At 44.1% G+C, this 25,473-nt stretch overlaps 1 protein-coding gene across 4 annotated transcripts in view; it reads right to left on the bottom strand.

Annotated features, from left to right (window-relative positions):
• Positions 1-25,473, bottom strand: part of TMEM108 (transmembrane protein 108) — a 154,105-nt gene that overhangs the window by 4,200 nt on the left and 124,432 nt on the right. For 2 of the 4 annotated variants that reach the window (XM_059847645.1, XM_059847636.1), the window contains exon 3: positions 5,626-6,738. In XM_059847645.1, coding sequence (XP_059703628.1) covers positions 5,626-6,738 — 1,113 coding nt within the window. Of the gene's footprint in view, positions 1-5,625; positions 6,739-10,065; positions 10,234-12,714; positions 12,905-25,473 lie in introns of those variants that run through there. The other 2 variants (XM_059847655.1, XM_059847664.1) reach the window with 2 other exon arrangements.

Genomic DNA, 25,473 nt, shown 5'->3' with positions numbered 1-25,473 from the left:
AAATACACAGAGGGCAGAGATGGTTTGGAAGGCACAAATGGCAGTAATGACAACAACAGAGCTGAAGAGAGAACTAGTAGCTGCACCACCCTGCTTATCTATCCCGATATATAATGTGGTTAACTCTTCCCTGCTTTTCAAGCAATCCTCTGGTTGCTTTCTGGGAGTCAGAAAATCTCAGCTAACTTCCCTCTGCCTGCTCAGTGTTCAAGTCAACAGCGAGTGCCATGAGGAGGACACGTCAGTGTTTGTCCCTGTGTCAGCCTGAAGTCCCTTGTACAGAGACTGTGACACATGATAGGAAATATCAGGGGTCTCTGGAGGTTCAGAGATTCTGGAAGCAGTTCTAACCCATGTCTTTTCAAATGTTAAGGGGCTGAGCTGCCGATGAGCTCCAGCTCTGACACTGGACATTTTTTGGCCATAGGGCAAGTTACATCGGCATTATCTGTCCCCCCACCTACGACACAGGACATAAAACATCCCACAAAAAGGAGAAACAAGATTCTCACAGATTTATAAGTTTCTAGGCTGGTGGGAACATGTACATCACCTACTGTCACCCATCTAGCGCCTGCACACCAGGAGACTTTCACCTGTTACCTTTAACATAATCTGTATTTAAGATACAGCACATCTCATAGGAAAATACTTAGCTTTATTTAAGGATACAGAGTGTATTTAAAGATACATCCCATTCCCATAAATTTTGTTTCAATGTTTAATTTCCATTGTGGGGACATGCTTACATTACTCTTGTGTAAATACTTTCACCTTCAACCATCACTTCCTCCATGTTCTTTTGCTTTTTCTATAAAAAACTTCCATTAGGCTGTCAGAAATCTCTTATACATATATAGGCTTCAGCCTCTTTTTGTGCTACATCATGGCACAAGTGGAACTATTTTGCATTTCTCCACTCCTCATTCCATGACTCTTCTCTAATCTTCTGGTGGTTTTTTTTTTTTTTTAATCTAACCCACTATGATTATATACCACATTCAATCCAGTTTCATTAATACAGTGTAATGAGATCAAACCAATTCCCTACAGTTTTCTGACAGTCTTTCCTTTCAACTCACTAAAATATTTTTCCAGTCTTACACAGCTGCACACTCCCTTCCCCCACTTTCCAGCCCCCCCACACAACACAGTGTTAACAGACCTGAAATTGTAAGCACTCAAAAGTCATGCAATATTCAGGGTGAAGAATCTTCATTTATTCCTCCCTACGCCTGCAAGTCACAACATAATCTGAGTTTAAAGAACCCTTCCCTCAATGACCAAAAAAGCTTTTTCCTTATTTCTTTCTACTTCCCTGGTTTCCTATATGTAGCAGCACATACTTAGCTGTGATAAAGGAATCAGGATGGATTTGGTTACTGACTACAGCTGCTTACATCTGGAGACAGGAATCACTCCACCTCAGCCTGAGTTCACACCTGGGGCTTAGGCTCAGGGCTTGGGATCTCTCTTGCTTCAGACTGGAAAGCAAGCACAGGTTTTGTGATGGAGAAGGTGAATGAGGTAATTTTGGAAAGCGTTCCAGTGCATGAAATGTGAGCTAAGTGAGGTTAGGCCTAAGGCAATTCTTCACATATTCTCTGAGTTCTGCTGATGCCTGTGTTGAGAGGCTCAGCCTTCCTCTCATGTTCTCCTGTGTCAGCAGAAGTGACTGTATAAATTGACTCCTGTGCATCTAATTTGCAAGTTCCTGTTCTTCCACATTTTATTGTGTCATTCTGTAGTTACGGTGACGCAAGGACCAGGAGCCCAAGGACTGGAACAGTGAGTTTTAAAATGAGCTCATACTGTTCTTGTTCTGCACTGCAGAGAGAGGCACCTACACATGTACAACAGCATGTGCACAAAAATGTTCAAGGCTGCCTGAAGGACACTGCAATCCCAACTCAAACTGTGACATGAAGAAAATAATGACATCACTGTTACATATGATTTTGCTATTCTGGGAAAGGGAATGATACAGAATCCTTCATTTTTGCAGCCCTCCTATGGCATTAGCAACATTAGTCTCATGATTTATACCATGAAACTGAGCTGCCAAAAGGTGAAATGATTTCCCTAGGTTCATGCAGCAGACATGGCTTGTGCATTCCTACTCAAAGCATCATTCTCCTGACTAGCAGTTTCAGGGATTTCAGTGGGACTCAGAAATATGTGCATCTGTAAAGAAGTATGAATTGTAAGGGTGGGAGGCTAAATTCCAGCTCTTATTTAAGCAGGGGAGTTCTTGAGGCACAGATCTTCAGGCTTGAGTTACAGCCCCTGAGCTGTTCTACCAGCACTGGCTGGTGGGACCTGCCAGTCCTCAGTGGGACTCAGACATCAGAGCATAGTGCTGCTGAACACTCTGCTGCTTCCTGCCCTTCGGTGCAAATCCCAGCAAGGTCAGCAAGGAAACCCCAGCAGGATTTGTCCTCTGTGAGGGGAAGTACAGCATCCCAAGCACTTCCTCCAGTGGGGCTGAGGAGCCAAAAGCTCCTGTGGTTGCTCTCCAGCAAGTCACTTCCCCAGCTGTAGAAGCTCAAATGCCCACAGGTTTTCATGTACCAGGTGCCTGTCACTACATGTGTGACAGCAAGCAGCGTGTAGGGATAAGAGAGGGACAGAGACATCTTTGCAGTGTCGTGATGTTTTCCCTTCCAAGGATTTTTGGGTAGCACAAGCTGTGCCCAGAAGCCCTCCAAAGAAAGCTTTTCCAGCCTCCTTGTAGATCCTCACACAGAGGAGAGATTCTATGGAAAGACACAAGGACTCCGGGCAGAGGAGAGGTGCTCTGGTCACTGCACAGCTCTTCAAAGGCTCTGGGAAAACAGGAGGTCAGTGAGCTGGCTCGGCTCCAGGCACCCCTCACTAGCAGGACAAGGGAGCTGAGTTAATTGGATTCCTGCAGCTCTTCAGCCTCATGCAAAGGCTCTGGGCTGCCTCTCCCCACCTCTTTCCATGTTTTTCCAGGGTGTGTGGCTAACTTTCCTGCCTTGAGGCTGTCTCTCTGCCTGGTCCTGAAGGTGCCAGCCTGAGCACAGAGCCACCAGCCCACAGCTGTAAGGGGTTCTCAGTGACTTCCCCTGTGGCTTGATCCTTCCTGAGGCAGCTCAGGTATTTAACAGCACGGGATTGTGCCTCTATAGCCTCTCAGCATCCCAAGGCAGGAGCACGACAATATTTTTTTCTCAATCCGTGCCCACAACAACCGAGAGAGCCTATCTTGGAAAACTTCCTCGCTGTTTGAAGATGAAATGAACCCCAAATATCTGTTCTTCATGCTTCTCCCGGCGTCAGCCCGCTCTAGGGCGGAGGAGAGGAGCATGTGCTGTCCCCCGCTGCGGCGCTTGTGCCGGGAGGTGGCGGCAGTCCCCTTCGCACAGCGCGCAGCGCAGCCCCTGCGCCGCGCACCGCGCACACAGCAAAGCGCCCCGCCGGCGTGCGGCACGCCATAGACAGCCGAACGTCGGGATGGAATCGATTTCCTACATCTAAAGCCAGATCACCCCCAAAAATACCATTTAAATGCCTGCCGGCCGTTCATTTCGGCTCTGAAATACATCCGAGGATCCCCGGATTTTAAAAGGACAGTCCCAATGAAGGCCATCCTCAGGAATCTGGTCTTGAGAGCAGGACTTAAGTACTTGAATAGTTTAAACACTCAGTTGTATTAGAGCTGATACAGATAACTTTCAAAATAACATTTGACTTTTTAAAAAATTGTAGCTTATGGATACAAGAACTAGAATAGGCAGAGTCACATGAACACACAGCATTATGGCACAAATGAAAAGAAGAAAAGTGCTAACACTTCTATTTAATGAACAGTGGGTTAGCACTCCTGCTATCAGACTTCTCATTTTATTCTTACTATTGTTATTGCTACTATTATGATTATTATTTACCTCATACATGGCACTCTGCACACACAGACCAGTTTACCCACTGGCTATACTTCCCATGCTTGTGTTGTATGGTTTTACACTTCTTATTTTATATTTAGATGCTTTCTGTCCAGCTCAGCTTTCTTTCTGGATATTGGCCCAAAATGTAAGTCTTAGAAGAATTTATTTGATCCTCTAGTTCTATTGATGGGCAGACAAGGCATATTCATCAAATCATCAAATATTGCTGCTTCTGACCACATGCTTCCTAAGTGCCAGTTTCTCCTCTCCATCTTGCACAGAAATGCACATGCAAATTCTGCTTTGGTTTCTCTTCGACTGCCCATCTTTTAGCCTTAAGCTTTGTTCTCACTTGTGGTTTTAACCATGTTGGCAATAGCAGAATTGATGGTCCCAGAGGTGTGACTCTAACAAATATGCTGACCCAATCCAATAATTTGCAGCTGCTGAAAGGATTAGTATGGCCCCCTCTCCAGGTCTGCATTCCTGCAGCCTCATCCTTTCTGAGTCTCATGCTCATCTGACTCTGTGGGGAGCTGATTCAGCTCACTGGGTGGACAGAAAGTACCAAAGAGTAAAGTGAGTATTTTTTTGCCACTTTAACAAGCTGTAAGTGTCTCAGGGGGGTGAAAAGTCAAGCCCAGGAAGAAGGAGAGGGGCAGGATCAGGTACCTGCACATCAGAAAGAGTAGGAGAGAGCAGCAATGTCCTTTTTGGCTGGAGTAAGGTGTGTGTGAGACTGGCTCAGGCAGCTCATCTAGCCTTGTGCTCAGTACAGCTCACAGCTGTAAATAACAGCATTAATACTCAGTGTTGTTGGCTGCTACTCCTTTATGTTTCCTCAGGCATCAAAGGCTGGGAAATGTTTGGTTTTGTTTCACTCCAGACAGCTCAGAATAATCACACCCCATGACAGTGAGACTCCAGAGAATATGTTGTCCCACCAAGCTGATACAACCCAGCTAGGCACGGGACATCCTGGCAAGCACTCACAAGCTTGCTCATAATTTTCCATGTGTTTTTTGTAATTGAATCAAACAACAAGATCCTGAGCCAGCTCTGGAAACCCAACCTGCCCTGGTCCTGCAGGTGGCTGACTCCAGGTATGTGAAGGCCAAGGTTTCCAACTCTTTCTCTTCCCTTGGCAACTGTAAATTGGAATTAAAATGGAGGAAATCAGCACTTTGGTTATCAGATTTTAAAATCTGACCGTTCATGCACTACCTGCAATGAAATATTTTATTGCACTGGAAAACAGGTGTTTCCTGAATTATTGGTCATTACAGATGTTATTAATCCTTTGGGTTAGCAGTGGGCTTTTAAACTCCAATTTCAAGGCAGCAAATACTAGTTCCTAGATCAAAGAATTGCTGTCTAAAAGAATCACTGTCTTTGATCAAGTTTTTGGTCACTGTCTTAACACCTTGGAGTAAAGCTGCTTCATGTTCCAGAGTTGTTCAGGCTAGTGTTACACCCTCAAGTGGAAAGTTACCCCATAAGATTTTTAATAGCAATAGAGTGAGTATGCTTTGACTGTAACATTTTAGTCCTGAATTTTGAAGTTTAACACTCTGGTCAGTGAATGTGATGCCTGTGCATCTCATCCATCCCAAACTGACCTGCCTCTGTTAAGTCTCCAGCTAGACCTTGAATCGTGGGCCAAAATCTGAATATTAAGGAAAGAGAAAGTGAAATAAAGTGGCAATTAACTTACAACATGAGGATATAGGGACACTGATAGCCAGAATGATCCAGGCAATGTCCATCTTGCTGAGACAGATGGTTGCTCTGTGCTGGGGTTTGTCCCCCTCGGTGACATGGGAGATGTTTCCTTGCACGCCTGGTTTCCAGGTCCCGGCAGGAACCAGTCTGTTCAGGAAGTTCCCAGTGGCGGTGGAGCCAGCTGTGGAGGTGGAGCTGGACAACCTGGTGGCAGGCACTGAGGAGAGGGCACTGCCCGGCGCCGTGGCATTGGTCACCGCGCCGTGCTGCGTCGGAGTCAGTCCCTCGGGGTCTCCCGCTGCCGAGGACGAGATGCTGACATCAAAACTGGTCTGAACTGAGTGACCAGCTGCTGCTGTAGCAGATCCGGAGCCAGCAAACAGAGGGACATTTGTACTGAGATTCAAGGTTACCCAAGAGTTGTTTTTGCTCAGCATATCCCACATGCCATAGCGGGTGGGTTTAAAAGGCACCGACACTGCTTCAGGATCAGTTGATGGTCCAGCAGTTGTGGTGGCAAAATCTGCCTCCTGCACTACTACCTCGGTCCCATCCCCTCGCTCTGCTTCCCCAAGGCTTCCCGAGGTGTTGCTGTGGGGAGAAGGGTCTGAGTGTGTAGTTCTTGCCAGCCCCATTCCATTTGGATCGCTGGATGCTGTGGTCTGGGACTGAAACGGGTGGTCTGTGAAAGGGCTCCTCAGGGTAGGGAAGGGAGAGTGCAGGGTCGTCTTTAGGTAAGGCTCTGTCGACTCTGAGAAGTTGCCTTTGAAAACCTGGAATATTTTCCCCTTGGGGCGAGACTGTCCTGAGTACAAAGCACTCTGGTTGTACAAATGGTAAGTTTCCTTCTCGCCGATGCGAGGGCCACTCTCTGGCTCTTGCCCGGTGGAAGGGGCTTTCTCCACCAGGCTGATGGAGTGGGACATGGCTTGAGCAGACGTGGGAAGGGGCTCTGCCGTGTGGTGGTCTTTGTGGTGAGGTGTTGCTCCCATGGCTGTGACAGTTGTAGTGTTCATCGGGAAGCCCTGAGAGGAGGAGACAGTGGGAGACAGTACCTGAACAGAAAACACCAGCTCTTCTGTCAGTGCCAAGATCAGTAGAACACCTGAGGATAAAACACAAAAAGAGAGTGAGATCCTGGAGAGGAAGAGGTGGATGGGGACAGCACGGCTTGTGTATCTGGCTGGAAGGAATACCTTCCATGTTCTGCAGAAGGACAGAAGAGTTAACATCCAACTTTGTCTGCTTCTCTGCGAAAGTAGGAAGAGAAAGACAAATCTCCAGGAGCTGTGGCGACCCCATGGTCATGAGAGTGATGAGCAAGATTACAGGGAATTTCTGTTGCAAAGAAAGAGAGGACCTTGCAGTACTGACTAATGTGAAGCTTTTAAATGCCATAGGCAGGTGACTTCCCTGGAGAAGCTAAAAAGCATCCTACATTTCAGGGGCAGAAACAACAGACACCCTCATTTTCACGGTGTCCAGGAGGTGTCCAGATGAATGTCCATATCATTATGGGAAACCTTAGTCTGCTCACTCCTTTGGCTGCAAAATCCTAAATTTGGCTGCCTCCAGTCTTGGCTGCCGTTAAGCAATCTGTTTTTTGAAAGAGCAGCTGCTTAGGCCTTGCTGAAAATTAGGTCAAGAAGGGATGTCTGATGAGAGGGCTACCTGGGTTATACATGCTGTGCTTTACTGAGTGACTTCGGAAAATCTAGTCACTCCAAATGTCAAAAATTAACAAGAACACACAGCTATCCCAGACATTTTAAAGAACATTGTGATTATTGTGATCTGACACAACTGCCCTTCACACCCACAACCAAAGTTTGGTTGTAACCTGTTCTGTGCTCACATGTACTGTGGGGTTGAATTGCGTGAATTTTGCCTCCCACCTCCCTCAGAACTGCCCATAATTTCACAAGGTGCCAGATCCACACTGCTAGGAACATCAATTCTTTCATTTATTTCTAGTTCAGATAATGGAGGTGGGCAGCTGCAGTAGCATAAGCCTCCCCGGGATGCAGGGCTAATACGCCCTGAGTTAGTGTGACCTGCAGGGACCACATCAATCACATGTCACCATTTCCATATGTTGAAGCTGTCGAGTGTAATGTGGATCTCTGCCTACCAGGAAGCACATGGAATAAATCCATTTTGCTCAGTCCACTGAGCATCATCAGATGGCACCATTAGCACTGTGCTAGTGTGGATTTCAGCCAGCAGCGTCGAGGTGAAAAATGTTGTCATGGTCTTAACAAATCAGGCAGATGAGTTGGTCAAAACTGCAGGACTCCAAACTGGGTGATGAGCAACTTCCAGCCAGGACTGTGGAGTGCCTTCCTGCCCCCTGCTCTACCCTTCCTAGTTGGCCAGCTTTCTCCATGAGTCTTGTTATGCCATTTAGTTCTACAGTCTTTGGGACTGTCTGTTATGGGACAAAGGAAGACAGGGACTTGGGAAAATGGAAGATCTCTGATTAGGTGTCTGCTGGCCTTGATTCTGTTTCATGTTGGGCAAATGCAAATGTGATGAAATGAGTTTATTCTGAATCCTAAATATCATTCACACCCATGCATGATCATTGCAATACATGTAGCAAAAACTCACCAAAGGAGCAGTATCTGTTCCTCTTACCCAGCTAAATGTTCTACTGTGATCACTACCCATCATTTCTGAACCAGAGAAGCGCAGAGCTCTGCAACCAAAAAAATTCAGCTCATCTTGCCCCCAGCAGCTCCTGTTATTTCGAAGAGTATCCAGAAGACGAAAACACTGACTAAATTACATGGTGAGAGACAATTACAAGCAATACACTTTCCACTGCCTGATGCTAAAATTGGCTCTTTTTTTTTTTTTTAATTTCTGGAATAAATATCTCTGCCAAATAAACCATCATCTGGGATACTGCCTCCCAGTTCCTAGCCAGCCACAGACAATATGCTCTTAGCAGAACACCTATTCAAATTAAAACTTGTGAATTCTCTACATTGAGATGCAACCAGGAGAGCAGATCGGGCTGTACCCATGGAGCATCATTCTTGGAAATAAAAGGCAGGAGTTATCCTCACATATTTGGCAGTGCTTATTCTGAGGTCAAGGTCAAAGCAGATATTCTAGTGTCCATATGGCAAATATTTCATGCCAAGACAAGTGGCTGCCACAGAACAAATTCAAAGAGGAAAGGATGACGATTTATTTTGGATTTGATGTGTGGAGATAATGGTCCAGGAAACTTTGGGCCTGCTGTTCTGAGCACACAAGATAAAGTGCGTTGGCAGATATTATGAGATACCAGATTATAATGATTGCAATGCCTATTAAAATTTTTGGATGCTCTTTGTTTAACTACCTTCTCTCACACCTCACACACACGAAAACCCCATCACTACTGGATCAATGTTTTTCTCCAGGATATTCCTGAAAGAATCAAGAACTTGTCAGCTTTTCTGCATATCATGCCCTGGGGTTAGAAACCCTGATCTTTTGCTGAAAACCCACCTAATACTCATCTCCACTTCTTGAAATACTGATAAATCTGAGGCTTGCCCCTATAAACATTTATAGTCTCTCTGGGGCAGTCTGTTGTGGTAGCAGGTCACCACACATCAGGCATGGGAAACCAGATGCATTTAGCTCGTACCTTTAGGTGGCTTGTAAAGTATGAATAAATATTTATAGGAAATACTATATCAGAAGTAATTTATCTGACAATAAACAATAACTCCCATGACATTTGGCCATCCCAGGTTGAGGCAGTCAGGTTTTGCTCATCTGCCACTCTTGCTTTAAAAGCCTCTGCAGAGTCACTGTGGCCCTATAAGCTACAGCTCTTTAGGACATTTTTTCTGCTGGTTGGATGGCCCACAGTAATTCCTTCAGTAACCACCAGAGCTAATCTGTGCCCCTAACTACTGGAAAAATATTCAGCTTAGAGGATCATTGTAAAAATAGCCAGTGCTGTATATTTAGAGAGAAACAGCTGATGATAAGGACTTCACAGTGGATTTTGGTGGCCCTTTTAAGTAGAATTAATTTGCTGGAAAGCAAAAGTAAAGCTGGAATTGGTATTTTTAGATGCTCTGCATCATCACCCAAGCATGCTCTGTCTGGATTTGCAGTGACTTGATTGCCCAGAACTCTCACTTACTTTTCTATCATCGAGAATAGGCAAAGTCTTACAGAGTGGGGCTCTTACTGAATTCCCTGATACTGGACTGCCCTTATCAGCAACTTTGGCTTAAGCCTGGGAAAATGATATTCTAAATTCTGTACACAGGCACAGGAGGCATTTGTCCCAGAAATGGACTTATCCAACAGCTGTGACATTCTTTCCTTTCCTTCCCTCTGTCTGTGCTTCACAAATGCACCCGTACTAAGTGAAGGACCATGGTGGGCACAAAGCCAGTTGTCCCCTGGTGCCTCAGCTTACCTTCAATTCTACTGCCACTGAAAGGAAGCCTTCTGGTTGCTATCAAGTTCTCCTTGCTAAACTTTGATATTCCAGGTGAGATAGCAAATGTTCAAAGTGCAGTCATTCAGTCTTTGCCTTCATTTTGGCTGCCTAAGGCTCTTAGAGCTGATTTTACTTAAAGCATGAGCCCTTTGGAGTAAGGACTGGCAGTCCTTAGGATCTGCTGGCACAACAGTAATGCAGACTGATGCAAGCACATTATAGCAAATAATAATATTTTCAAAGGTCAGCTCACACCATTAAGATTTTCATAAGGGGCTGTTGTTAAGGTACAGGAGCTCAGGGTCAGAACAGACCAAACTGGTTTGTGTTTTAAATGCTACGTGCCAAATTCATGCTTTTGGAACCTAATTTTATGGCTACATTAAATCCATTCAACCCTAATAAGAAGGCTGATTGACCTGACATCTCTGTGGTGTGAACTGTGGTCTTGCATCGTGCACAGTGCACCAGGAAGGGCATATTAGGTACAAAATGAATTAACTCAAGGATGAAACACAGCAGAGTGACAGCAGAATGTACACAGAGGGTGTGGATGTGCATTTAGCCATAAAAACTTCTTCCTGACAACACGGTGCAATGGCTCAAATCTCAACAGGATCTCCCTGCAGTGCTTCTTCCCACTGTACACTCACATGAGGAGCCTGGAAATGGTGTGTATAGTTGAGTATGTGAAGGAAATGAAGCAGTTCCTTTACAGCAATGCTTTAAAAGACTATGGTTTACATCTTCAATGAGTCTCAGAAAAGTCTGGAGTTAGGAGTACCTCACTTTCCTAGACTATGAAATCCTCAGGGTTCTACCACTTGGAAACTTCCTTGTGACCCTTTTATTTGCACACAAGCAACAGAACTGTGTCCCTCCTTAACAGAAAAAAATAGGCAATTCAGGCCTCAGCAGCTTATGTTCTTTGTTTTATCTCTGGACTTTGGGAGGCTCCATGAGGAGCCAGTGTCCTGGTCCAGGACAGCATTAGAAGTTTTTTTCACTCAGGAGCTAACACTGCCTGGCACTGCACAGGACCCTTCATGGGCACTTTGAGAGGAGCCTTTTTGCATGACATGGCAGAGCAGGCATGTGGCTGTCGAGTCAGCTCATGCGTTCAGCCTCCCTGGGGCACCCCCTTTAAACAACACAAACTTATGTAACTCCTGTTCTAAAGCCCGTGGAAAGGTTCCCAATGACTTTAGCGAGCATTGGATCAAGTCCTAATTGCCAGAGATGCAGTGGAAACTTTTGAGCTGCACATTTACATTTTCTACAGCAAATGAAAACGCACAACGAGCTCAGCCTGGCGTTTGACCCCTTCTGGCCTCTGCTACCTCGGACCTTGCAGCAAGACAAACAGAGCCAGCCTGAGCAGTGCTTGGCAAACATTTTTGCTCTAGGAAAGCAGGAAGAGCTTTTTGTGCAGAGACCTACTGCTGGACTCATTATTTCAGACTGCCGTGGGCAAGGAAAGCAACGGGAGCTGTCCTACAAAGGACCCATTATCTACAGACCCAGGGCTTGGGTGCACATGGCCACAGTGAGGGAGGCTGAAGCCTCTCCGTGCTCCTGTCTTGGCTTAGTAATAGCGAGAGAAGATTGTGCAAAACCTCTTCAAACAACAACAACAAAAAGCAACAAAAGCTTTTTTGCAACAAGAGTTTTCTTCTCAACATTAATAACTTCTCATGTGTCCCTCGACAAACCTAAAATGTTACAGGGAGCAAAATGAATCTTTAATAGGTGGAAACTGTGCACAAGGTGTGTATTATTACTTCTGTTATGGTCATTTCTTTGTGGTCTGTCTAAGCAATACGATTTTCACTCACAATAAAGCAGCCTTTGTACAAACAAAGAGTTAAGCAAATTTAATCTCTGTGATTGGTTGCAGAACTGAGGGAAAAAGAAGTAGGTTACTCTGCATAGAAAATTTCTCTTCTCTGAAAGTCTATCTGTCATGCCAGAAATCCCAGATATTAACTTACAAGTTATTATCTGTTTTCCCTGGTATTAGATGAGTGATCAACCTGAAATTCAGCACACAAGCATTTGGTAAAATGCAGGGAAAGAGACACACAGAGTAACAGCTCTATTTACAGTAACATTAAACAGCACCAGCAGAAGCTCTGGAAATCACATGTACAAACACAAATTTTGTTTTGCTGACACTCCCTGTGCAACAACAGTAACAGCAGTTATGGTTTTCATGTGGCTAGAAGTCACGGTCCTTTAAAGATACAAAAACATTGCAGACCACTATTACTGCTTTAAAATGCACTTACACCACAGACTTTGAGAGAGTGAGCCTGTGAATCAAAATTAATTTCTGGCCCTCCAGAGAGTTAAACAATAGGTGCTACAAAAAGAACAGAGTCGTGTAGTCGCAGAGCAAGCAGTTCCCAATTCGTTCTAACACTGCACTAGAGACTCACAGATACTACAGGGATAGGTGCTTTAGAAATTATTTAGATCCCCTACTCAGCTAAATATATACAGACATTGGAGCTGTTCAAGCTTGTGAAAAGGCTTACTGACAATCAGAGCAACAGTAATTACTGAGAGGAGGGTAATAAAAAGAAAGAGCCTGACTCTAGCTGCTCATTCAAGGTAAGCACTTACCTGAAAATATCATTTGGACTTGTCAGCAGACATCCTCACCTGCTCACATCACAAGGATTTGGAAGCTTCATCTCTCAGTGGAAAAAGGAAAAATACATCTCTCTAATGAGGCAGCTGCACGCAGGAGTTGCTGTTATTGTTGGAACTGGTTTGAAGGAATGAGGACAGAGACAGCCCAGGCAGGCGTGTCTTGCAGGGCTGTGCAGCGAGAGGGCTCACTCCTTTATGGAGTACCTTTGCAACTGCGAGGCAAGATTACTTACTGAGCCAGTCCCCCTCTCTGCCAGCAGATTGAAGGGCTGCTTGGTATTCCAGCTTGGTTTCCCATCAAGTCCAGATACAGTTTGTCTGACACGAGTCTATTCAGATGCCAGAGGATTGCTGGCAGTTCTTGTTTTCCGGGAACAAAACAGCAACAAGCACCCCAGCTGCATGCCCTTGTGAGGCTGTTCAGTCCCTATTCCAAGGCAGAGTGCCCTCCCTCCAGAGCAGTGCTTAGCTTTTTGTGTGTGGATAGATTTTACAGATCTACCTCCTGCTTCTGCACCTCCACCAGGCTTTCCACTTATTCAATTATCTCTAATGATATTAATATTCCTGTCAGAGGAAAATACAGGGAATGAAATAGCGATCACCCTCTCTCCTTCTCCTTCCCTGGCATCAAAATTCTCACTCTGTATTTTATTTCTCCACTCCTCAGTGGTGAATGGGCAATTTCAACTCGTAACCATAAAGAAGTTCACAGATCCTGTGATTACTGAAGTCATAATCCTGCCTCCCTTCTTCCATTTCTTCTATTTTATTTTTGTTTTAGTTTCTCTCTGTCTCTTTGGCACAGCTGGCTGTCTGGAAAAACACACTGCCTGGAGAGCACAAAAAAGTGTCCTGGGCAGCAAAATACCAATCCCTCAAAAGGCACAGGAAAATGTTAAGAGAGCAACAAGTTGGGGGCTTCTTGAGGGTTTTTGACTCAGAGCTCTTGTTGTACCCAAGGGTGCTGCAACAGCCCAAGCAGTTTGTTACATGGGCTCCTCACAGAATAAATTCCTAATACTTTTCTAGAGAGAAAATCCAGTTCTTTCTTCTCTCTTACCATACCAGGTGAGAACATCCTAATTTTTTTCCACGCCTTGGAAATAAGTATGTTGCCACCAGACTTCTTTTTTGATGCTGTGGCCAAATCTGTAAGAAGTGATGTTGCGACAATAGGTTTGAGATGTGGCAGCACTAGCAGCTATGGAGACTCTGACAGTGACGCCAGTGCTGATTTTTGGGGACAAGAGTCCCTATCAGGAGAGTAGGCAGGTGCATATATCACAAGCATATTTCACCCACAGTTACATAAACTCTGTCTTCAAAGGTTTGATAATTTTACGAATTATGTGGAAAAACAGAGTACAAGTAACAATCTTAGGTCTGCTTTGCATTTCTGTGCTTTTGTGATGATGCTCCTTTTCTCCCTGCCATTTGCAGTTCACTTTTTGCCCTTACTGTTTCCAGTCTGAAGATTTTTCTAAATAAAGATATTTAGTGAATTATAAAAAAGAAAAGGTCCTTAAAAATATCAGCTTGTTTAGCAGTTTCTAGAACTCGGGGCTGATTAAGAGCTTGCTGCTGAAACAATGATTTAGCACAAAGCTGCAGCTGGCGTAACAAGAGAACCATGCCACGTATTTTAACCTTTACTGGGGGATTTGCCACATCTGTAAGTAGTAATTCACCACAGATTTCTTCCCTGAGTGCTGTCATGGATGGAAACATATGGTCCAGAACTGCAAAGACTGTCATTTGGAATTTCAGATGAAAACTCTTCATAAGGACAGAGGCTCTATGCATTCCCTTGTCCAAAAACACATGGAACAAACCAAAAATATTTTTAAAAGCACATGAGCATTCCTTGGTCTGACAGCTCCCCCCTCACACAAAGCTTGTCCAGCCCCAGCTTTGCAAATGCATATCCCTTCCTCTCCAGCCTTGACTTGGCAGCAGTTTTTGTTGGCAGGATGCTGTTGCCAAGGGAGACAGAAAGGATGTGCAGCTGGCTTTTCTTTCACCTGCACTTAGTGCTGCTGATCCTATTTATGTTACTGCAGAACCTTTGGCTTCTAAGAGACCTACCATCAATGTCACCGGACCTTTTGAAGAGTTTTGACAATGACACAAATAGCTGTGGCCTCTGATGAAAAGCTTAAAATAGGACCTTGCCAAAGAGAGGATGTAGTTGGTGTCACTGATGCTAACTCAAGCCAGGGTGTCCATTTCCCAAGCACTGATAAGAAAGGAGAGGGGAGGATTCAAAGCCATGCTAAAAAAATTTCTGAAAGCTCCCCAAACAGTGAGTAACTTCACATATGTAAAAGTTACGTGCTTGGTCGAAGGTAGCCATGGCTCTGGCAGGCAATTCACTCCATCCAGAGGCTGAGAGGCACCTCTCCTGCCTTAACAAAAGAGGTCATATTGAGGATAATGAGTTTTAACTTGATGTCCATCCTTCAGGTGATGAAAACTAGGTGAGAGGAATTCCACCTCATATCCCTCTACCTATTTAAATTGCATCATCATAAAGCAAACCATAAAGGGATAAATAGAAGTGATGTTTAAAAAGGAGAAATAAAGTCCCTGTAGATACTTTTCAGGAGATGAAGTCCCACTGCTTGGACATTCAGAACCAGCTTTTACAGAACACCAAGTGAACAACAAGCTCTATAGAGCAACACTACATTGGCATAAAGAGTGGACTAGAACAGCTTTCCCATGGTGATGCATTAGGCATAAAGAGCGGACTAGGGTCTGACAGCTTTTCCATGGTGATGCATTAGGAAGCATTTTTCTTTCACATATTAGAGGGTAAGTGGGCAAACACTAATTGGGCTGAAACTGGAGCTGCTGCCTCTCAAAGAAACAGCACACTATAGATCAGCTGCTCCTGGCCCCTGCAAGGCAAGATGTCTGGTGCCTGCTGAACTGGAAAGTGGTGGGTAGCGTGAAGAAGTAGGAGCCCCTTCTTCATGCACAAACCTTTTTCCAAAACCACACAGCTCTTGTGCCTGCTGCACTCCTTTCAAAATCCTTCCACTTGCTGTTGGAGACAACCAAGTCTAAGGTATTTGATTCCAGCACCAGATGACATATCTTTTCCAAACCTAATTTCTTCAGGACTAAACCTCCAGCTCTAAGTAATTTACACTGACTTACCTATCAATCAAGGATGCTTCTTCTGGACTCAAGTTACTCCTTCATTACAGCACAGTCATTTCAACTTGACTTTTCTCAGGAAACACTTAAAGGAACCGACCCTGTCTATCTATCCTCCATCCACCCAATGTTTATCTTTCTCACTAACTCCTGATCCTGATTTCAAACATTGTAGCACACTGTATGACGACTGGTGAGGCAGAGCAGAGCATCCCACTTGTGGATCCTCTGCTTTGACAGTGCAGACCTTCTTCTCCTCTCCGTGCAAAAGCTGTGCTTAAACTCTCCAGCTGCAGCTACAGAAGCACTGATATTGCAGCCAGGAGGAATGCTGTCGTAATGCACAGGCTGACTAACTCCTATAAACCCTGAAGGTATTTCTGTCATTTCATCTGCTCACTGAAAGTAATTTGGATGATTTATTACTTATGCCCCCCTTCAAACACATTATTACTTCCAAGTGCCTGGTTATCCTTGTGCTTGATCTCCAATGAGAGCTGGTAATGAGGAGCTTGCACTGATTTGCTATATGAGCAGGTAAGATACAATTAGAAGGTAATTACGATATTTACCTGCAGGAAAGCTTTATTCTGATTTTTTGATCATTTCCAGTTGAAGGAAAAGGGACACTGCCTCAGAGTGAGTAAATGGGCAGGGGACAGGGAAGAATTGTGCAAATTATTAATTGTCCCAGGTTATCATCTGGGCAAGTGAAAAGCAAACCAGGTCATAATCAAGGGAGTCAGCATTTCTGGTATGGGGGACTGGGGACTGGTTTGGGGATACAAAAGGTCAGATGTAAATGGAAATTATTCCCAAGATGGACTTGGGTTATATTAGTGAGTGAACGTTTCCATGTCCAGATTTTCTCCTGTGAGAACAGCACAAGGATGTGAGGTTGCACATAAATCAGCCAGAAAGGCTGTAACGTGCTGGTTTTATTATCTGATTTTATTATCTGCTGGATTATACAGGCTAGCAAGGCCTCTGGAGTGGATGTAAGGTTGCTAGGGAAAGAAGTGAGCTCTTACTTTTCATTTCTATTTGTCCTTCCTACAGACTAGAGACAGCTTTCCTTTGGCTTCTGGGACAAAAAGTTGTATTGCCTCTTTGCTGTCTTGAATTGAACCTGGCTTCAGATAAGCTGATTTCAGAATAATCTGGATGTTCATCATGGTCCATCCACATTGACCCACATGGATGCTCTGGGAGCTGCTCTCCAAGGAGCTCTGCTTGTGGCCGGAGGGGGTCAGCAAAGCCCCTGCACAGCAAAAAACCAGAGGTGCATGCCTGGAACTCCAGAAAGTCAGAGGTACATGTTGCATTAGGACATACAAAGATAAAAGGGGAAGATCAAATTCCCTTCTTGAGAATATCAGCTGCTGGCTGCAGAGATGAAGAATGGGGTTTTTGCTCCATTAGGTGAATTGCAAGATTGCACAGGTATGGATTTTTTGCCATGCTTTGGAGCTGGGTATTGGTCTGGAAGGAATGATGGTTCAAGCTGGTGTAGTAAATCATATGTACTTATAAGGAAGGTCACAGCAGGAGCTGGATATAATTTCTGCTAATGAGAGCAGGACTCCACTGCTTGTATTTCACTCAGTGTTATTGCTTCTGAATTCGATTCAAGAGGTGGAGATACTCAATATCATACACAAGGAACAGAAGGGTGAGATGACACAATGACACAAAGTATTTGATTAGTCAGGGGATGAGTAATGGAAATAGAAATACATGTGAAGTTAGGAAGAGGATCTCACTTTATAAAAATTTGCTCTATCAACTCTGCAGTTCATTCACTTTGCAATTTGTATTTGCAATTCAGCATGAATGCAGTTACACAACAAAGTAAAATGTTTCACTTCTCTGTGTGAATGGCCTCTTTTCACATCCCCATTTGCATTAAAAAGAAATAAAAGATCCACTACCAACTACGTGTGTGCTGCTTTGGAATGCAATTTTGAACATGTGTTGGTCTTGTCCTCCCACAGGAATATACTGCATGTCTGAAGCATCATTTACCTTCGAAGATTTAAGTGTTCATAGTGGACTAAAGTCACTCTGCCTTACACATGACGGGCTGGCACTTGACACCATCAACACAGAATAACTGTTTGGAATTACAGCAATAATAATGTGCAGGCCCCCTACTGCAGCATTATTCGCACAGGTAAGATATTTTAGTGGTCTCTCCTTTCTGGTTAAACCTGCCTCTGTTTATATTCAGGAAAGAATTTACTTTACCCATTTCTGAAATGTCACCACCTCCACGCCTAATTTTATTTTGGAAGGAAATTGGACTGACAACCCTAACAACTTCTGATTATTCACAGAGCAGCCCTTGTGAAGAGATTAAGTGTACCAGCTTTTCCATGTTGCCCTGTCAGCACACAGCCCTTCAGGGATCTTCTCTTGATGTGAAAGTTAGCTCAGCCCCAATGCTCATTCATCCTTGACTTCTGTTTCCTTAATACCAGTTATGTTGTTGGTGATATGACGTGGACATCTTATCTCTCTCCTTCCCCCTCCAGAAACTACACTGGGAGCCTCATTTCATTTCAGTCAGGCTATAACATAGTTCCCAAAGCACAGTGCTTATTTTTCAGCTACTGCTGAGGAAAGCTGGCATCAGAAAGCAAAACTGAGGGAGGCTGCTCTCCTATCTCTCCCCTGCACCATCTCCCCTCCAAGAGCAAGGTGGCTGTGCAGAGCTGTGCAGCAACCTTGGGTGGCTACTGAGAGCACCAAGTGCTCAGACACCTCTGCCTTTACAGTGCATGGGTGTCCCACGCTGGGATAGCACTGCAGGAGCCAAGTGCTGAGGTGCTTGTCCTAATGCTTTGCAGGGAGTTGTGCCTCTGCCCCGTGACCCAGCTGCTCTGCTCTTGAAGGCTATTGATTTCTTTTCCTGGTGGGAATGCAAAAATGCCAGCCACGGAACAGGGACATTCGATTTCTGGTAGTGTCAGAGCCTACCTCAGTGGTAGCACCTGGCTTCACTGCATTGCCCTTAATATGTGTGACTGCTTGGCCTCAGAGAGGGCTTGAGATTTGCTGGTGCATTGGCAACAAACTTCCAACACAGCTGTGAGTTGTTTCCTTAGAAACAGTGCAAGTGCAAACATACCCAGAGGTGCGTTTGGAAAGACAAATTCATCTCTGAAATAGATAATAACATGTTTTTACTGCCTACACTGCTCTTTTCCAGGCTTTCCTTGGTCTGGACTTAATTTATTAATATGCAAAACATAATCTTGAAACTAGGGCGCAGTGGAGCTGTTGACAAACAAAGAACTTTCTGTTCAAGCACTTTGAATGAACTACAATTAAACATCACTCTGAGTCCTCACCAGACAGATGCTGGAAGAGCTGTGTGGCAGTCAGATGTTACATCCCATGAAATGCAATGATAATACTGACAAAAGTGTCTTGTCACAATTTTGCCTTATTACATTTTTCCCCCTCTCTCTCTTTTTAAGCATTCTCAGCCGTCATTGTACCCGAACAGCAAAATCACTCCCACAGCAAAGTGCAGTATCAGGATGCAATTCTGTCTGGAGACAGAGCACTGAGTGTGGCACATCAGCTTTCAAACTGCAGGGGAGCATTAGTCCTTGCATTAGCATTAACTACCATGGCTAAGAGAAGGCACTGGTCTTAGCCAAGGTCAGGCCACCAAGAGGAGGGAATATCAAGAAGCATTATATAAAGGACATAATTTTAAGTGCAGAGTTTCAGCCCTGTTCAGTATGGGTTCAAAGGACTGGACAGAAATAAATAACAGAAGGCTTGCTTGAGGTACCAATTCCAGGACCACAGAGAGCAGTGTCAGGAAAAGCCCCCTGGGACTGATGGTGGCTTCTGCTGCAGCAGGATAAATCCAGGGCAACTCCTGTGCAATTAGGAAGATTATTCAACATACAAATGACTCTCAGAGGAGAACAGAGGAAACAGTAAATGGACCTGAAGAAGTAAAATACAGCTGGGAGTTGAAGACCAGTGACCAAATGTGGAGTAAGAAATAATATGAAGATTAAGGGCAAATAAGAATTGCAAGGAGTAGTCAAAGGAGTGGAAAGGCTCATCTTTTGTTCTCTTCAAAACTGGGTGCTGGGTGGACTATCTGAAGCCATCCTGATAGCTTAGCACAACCTTGGTTGGGTGCTTGGGTGCTTAATTTCCCCCCTTTACCTTGTTTGCTGGAAATCAGTGTTTCAGTCAAATAAAATATTTCAATAAGATGCGTAAAACAGCTGCTCAGCCCAAGATTACTCACAAACAGTAACTCGTATATAGTGGCTAAAAATAAGTGATCTGGCACGAGCCAAGGTCAGTGGCTGAAATCCCTAAGATAACCAGAAACCTGCCTAAGGTTGTATCTTCATGCAATCAGAATCTGACTTCTTGTGAAAGGCACTGGAGTGAGAGCTGCTTCCATCTGATGGTGGTGGCATCAGCCTCGTGCCAGAGGCGCCTCACATGATCACACTTTACTGAACTGGCACTGGGGTGGGAGCAGGCAGATAAAGCAGGGGGAGCAGCAAAATTGACACATACCTCTGCTCTTACAGGCCTGAAGAAGAGGCTTTGGGGGATGTGATGTATAGAATACAGCCCTTTATTAGTCTCCCATTCCTCTGTACTTCTTTATTGTACATTTATTCAAAAGTGTCCCTGCTGGGAGCTGCTCCTGCATGCTCACTCACTGTCAATTACATTGCCAGAAACACAGCAGCACCTACAGCAATGTTTGTATTGCATTACAACTATTTCCTGAAGATGACCTTGGGTCCAAGATATTTATCAGACATGTAATAAAACAGAAAGAGGAAAAAATGACACAGCAACAGTTTGCAATGATTTGTTTGTGAAGGTGGTGTGATTTGAACTTGCAAATTACAGGCAAACACTTTGTACTTGCTATGGTAATAGAAAGCATCTCTTACTCTGAGCTCCATGTCAACTTCTGCCTCTGTCTAAATTAATGCTTCCAATTAGTCGTGTTTTATTGTGCATCCATCACAGAACATTCACTGTTTGGGCTTTGAACAGTACAAATCCATATACTGGTAATTATGAAAAAATACATTTTGTAAGACACAAATGTTCCATATTTATCAGCAGTGCCTTGGGCTCTTTACAGGCTTTTTTTCTGACATATTTTTAATTTCTACAGTCAGATTCATCTTTGGGTTTAGTTACTAATTGAAGCTCAAAGGCTGTGTAACTCTTTGCACTGGGTTCAGGCTTGGCTAACTCCATTTTTTCAGCATGTCTCTTGAAAAATCATCAAGCTACCGTGCACGTGTCCAAGGCACTAACTGATCTTCCAAGCTACGTGGCACATACCATGCAGGAGGAAAAAAATATCCAGACTTATTCCCTGAAATTACATCATATTACCTAATTTATCCAGGGCTGTTTCCAAACTTTCACTCTTTTCCTATGTGAAATCTTTGGCATTTGGTGTTAAGAATGTATGTGGAATAGTTTAGAAAGGACGGAAAGGAGGGTAAAAGGGAAGAATGTACCTAAGGCACAGACCAAAATTATGGCTCCCTAATAAGCCTGTGGTTTCAAGAGACATATAACTGTCACAATAATTATTTAACAGGGCTAAAACATTTCAGGTTTGGAGTCAGTCCAGAGGTGATATTTCCAGAAAATAAGGAAGAGAGGGAGCAATGCAAGGCCCAACTCTGAACTGAAACAGAGGCAGCACTGTTTCTGCTCACTCACTGGGGTCTTGGGAGCAGCTGGACACAAACACCCTTTCACCCCTAGAGCAGCTGCTCTTGGCAGAGCATGATTAAAAGGGGAATATGATAACAATTCTTACAAGCTAGTTTAAAAATGATCCCTGAAAACAGAAGAGAGATTTATTTTTTTTATATGGCATTACTGGAAAGCAAAACATCTGACACCAAGCTTTTATCTGAGCAGGAGATTTTAGCTGATTCTTTACTGGCCAGGCACCTATACAGCATCTCTGGAGGGAGAGGAAGAGCACAGCCTCTCTCAACAAAACCTTTCTGATATAAGAGGACTGTCTGTGTAGCACTGAATTATCTGAACAGCTCTATCATGCTGCCTGAGATGGAGCTTGATGTGAGTGTAGGACAGGGATGAGGAGGATGGGGAGAGGATGCAGCTGGAGAGTTCTGCTGCATCGTTTCTGGAATGGCAGCAAAAGAGATGTGCCCAAGGGCAGGCTGAGTCACTTTGCAGAGAGCTGCTGTGCTTCACTGCTGCTTGAAAGGGAAACATTTTAAATCTTGCTCCCTTTGTGGCTCCCAAACAACTGTCTGGTGAGAAAGGGAGAGCATCACAAGCTCTGGTGCCAGTTGCACATTGCATCAGGTCCTGCTCCCATGCAGCCCATATGGGACAAAGTCACGGGGAAAGCTTAGCTGGGATGAAATCAGCAGGTTACAGCAAAAATTATTCTTTAAAATCCTTTAAGTTTTAATGAAGATTCAGATCGTCATCTAAAGCAGGCTAAAACTTCTCCTGTGTGATTCCATGAAGGCTATCTAACTCTAGAGGGTGTTAATTATTCACAAGCGGTGGAGATAAAGAGCTGGTGGCACAAAGCTCTCCAGCCACATGGATGGATGAATGGAATTGGTTCATTTGGCTTTCCCAGCAGCAGGACCTGTGGGATGGGCAGGTCCCACCTAAACCTTCATTTTCAGGTCCTGGCCCAGGCAACACACGTATCAACTCTCTTGCAGGCTCTGTAGAGCAGCAGACCTGACCCTGAGCTGTGTGAGACATCTGGCCCTACTGAAACCCAAAGAGCTCTGCCAAGCTGGAGCCATCCAGGGGCTGGCTCTGTGGCTGCACAGCTGCAAGGCCAAGAGCACTCTGTCACTACCACACCCTGAGAGCCAGCAGTGCAGACTGACCCCTCCAGAGCTCCACTCTTATCTTGGTGGCACAGTCCATTAACAGGATCATGTCAGTGCTGCCTCTAGCCTCAAACAAGTGAGCTGATTGCAAGGGGGAAGAAAGGAAAGGGAAGACACAAGTGGACGGCAGAAAGCAGAAAATATTTTTAGATAGTAGGACAAAATAACCAATTGTAATCTCTGTTAAAAAAAAAAAAAGACTCACCCATTAATTAATTAATTCATTCATTCATTCATTTGCTCATGGGCATGGACATGATCAAACTCACCCTGCAGAGACGAGGAGTTGCTGGTGGCAGCTATGCCAATCCATTCCTAGCAGGCACCTTGTGGCTGCCTGACCTAAGAAAGACATTTACATGTCTTTTCATTATGTGTGTATGATTATGCTGAAAAGTTTTCTCTGTCCCTCCTGTGCAGCCACAGGCACAAGTATGTTATAGCAGCAGTTGTAAGGGAAGAAGTCTGGGCAGACCAGTGATTGTTATAATTAACACACACAGAGTTATATTTCATTTTTATATTTTGTTCATGTTTTTATGAAAAATCAAATCAGGAAAAAATTCAATCTCTTGTGGTTTAGGTCTTACCTCTTTTTCCAGTATACACATCAAGGTCTTTCATTTGTTGGAAGTTGGAAAGAGCTACTGACACAGGCTGCCCAAGGAAGGCCAGTAGTGTGAATCAGATGGAGCATTCTGAGGTGGGTCTGAAATGTCCACACAGCATCATCTCCAATAGGAGAGGAGATAAAAACACAGGCATTTGAGTCTCTTCTATTACAGTCCCTGAGCAAAATTACTCTTTTGGAGGCATTATCTCTACAAATGGCAAAATCTTCAACCATGTACACATGGCATGCAGCCTATGAATAAAAAATCAATTTTAAAGGATGCCTCCTAATGCAAAGTAAAGACACAACATTTGCTTAACCCCAAATATATGTCATGACAACTGACACTCAGCTGAGGTGTGAGAATGGAGCACTCTGCCTCCAAACCACAAGAGGTAGAATGCTTTTGAACTGGGTGGAACAGAGCCCTAGCTGACAAATTGACCTCAGCTAGAACTGGAGGGACACCTCTGTCACACTAAGCAGAGATTTTTGTCATGAGATGTTCAGAGGATGGCTGGGTCATTTGTGGAGATGTCTTTCGATGGTTTAGGAGTAGGAAGACTTGATTCTATAACAGCTGCTCATTTGCAGTTTGCCTGATACAGCAAGTGACAATTCAATAAAGGCAGGAGCTGGAAAAATCCTCTTTCTGTAAATATGTTATGGGTTTAAGGGGTTTTAGTATGTCTGCTCCCTTTAATGATTTGCAGTCTATAGTTGTTTTTCTTAGGTCAAGAAGCTTATTTGAAGATGAAGGGGGCAGATCTGGTGGAATTTTATGTGGAATTTCACACAAGTGCTCAGCTTGACAGAAACAACAAAACTCACCCAATGACAAACGCAAGTCAAAGGCCGATTCAAACTTACTCAATGGATTTATGTGACCAATCCCTCAATATTTTGATGAGATGCTATCCGTACCTGTGTTCTGAGTTTGTAAAAATGGAAAGTTTGTTTCTCTCTGCCACCAACGTGTTAAGTCAAAGCCCCAAAAGGACACTTGAATTCCAGCATTAACTCTTTACTGCTCCCTGGAATGGGTAAGACATTAGGGAAACCTCTGCAGATAGCAGCCTTGGAGAATTGCTCCAAGGAAGGAAAAGAAGAAGGAAAAACAAAGGAGATACCCCAAGACAGGGAGTAGGGAGAAAGACAAAGGAAGGAAAAGGGGAACAGAATAGAGTAAGAATGGAAGATGGCATATTATCTTACCAAGCAATACTGCACGTAAGAACTATGTTCAGAATAAATAATGTTATCTGGAAAAGCTAATTGCTTGTATCTGGCAAAATCCTCCTTCTGATTATTACACAAACCTCCCATTGACATGGCTGAGATATTTACTTCTTGCTGAATGAAAATTATTTATGCTTTGGCCCAGAGTTTGGCATCAGAGCTACTGGGTCTTTCATTCAGAATAAATCTGACATTCCTCCCTTCAACCACTGCTTAACAGTCTAGGAAAAATTAAACTCTTCATCAATATGTACAAACTGTGCCAGGATGAGCTCTGCCCTCGGACTGGCATTTCAGGAGGGCTGTGCTGCAGTACTTCAAAGCAAAATTTGGCCTTCAATTCTAATTGCTCCCAACTCTAGAAATATTGAATTGATTTTCTTCAGACATGAACTGTTTTCTCCTTCATCACTGAGGTCTATAAAACAAGCTGGGTTCAAATTTCCTAGCGTCAGCTCTTCTTGAGTTATGAGGTCAGAGAAGCTGCAACCGGAACAAATAGGAATAGCTGGTTTCTCTTCACGCCCACATATCATAAAAACAGCCAGGCTGCCTTTGCTGTGTTCTCAAAATATTCACCTTTAGACTGAGCCAAGCCTGAAAGGTACATTGCTACCCCTCAAGGAACTTTCCTGAGAAAATTAGGAACAAGTGAAAACTGGGGAAGAGCCTGGAAAAAGAAACCGACAGGAAGCAGTAACAGTGGTTTTGTTTCCACAGAAGTAATTTACAATTCCCACACCTCTATCATAAATTAGCTTTGGAGGATCCCACATGCTCCTGAGTGGGACTGTGGCT

The sequence above is a fragment of the Haemorhous mexicanus genome, chromosome 1 (assembly GCF_027477595.1).
Source record: "Haemorhous mexicanus isolate bHaeMex1 chromosome 1, bHaeMex1.pri, whole genome shotgun sequence".
NCBI classification, from domain to species: domain Eukaryota; kingdom Metazoa; phylum Chordata; class Aves; order Passeriformes; family Fringillidae; genus Haemorhous; species Haemorhous mexicanus.
The sequence above is the reverse complement of the archived record's forward strand: the minus strand, read 5'-3'. Positions and strand labels throughout refer to the sequence as shown.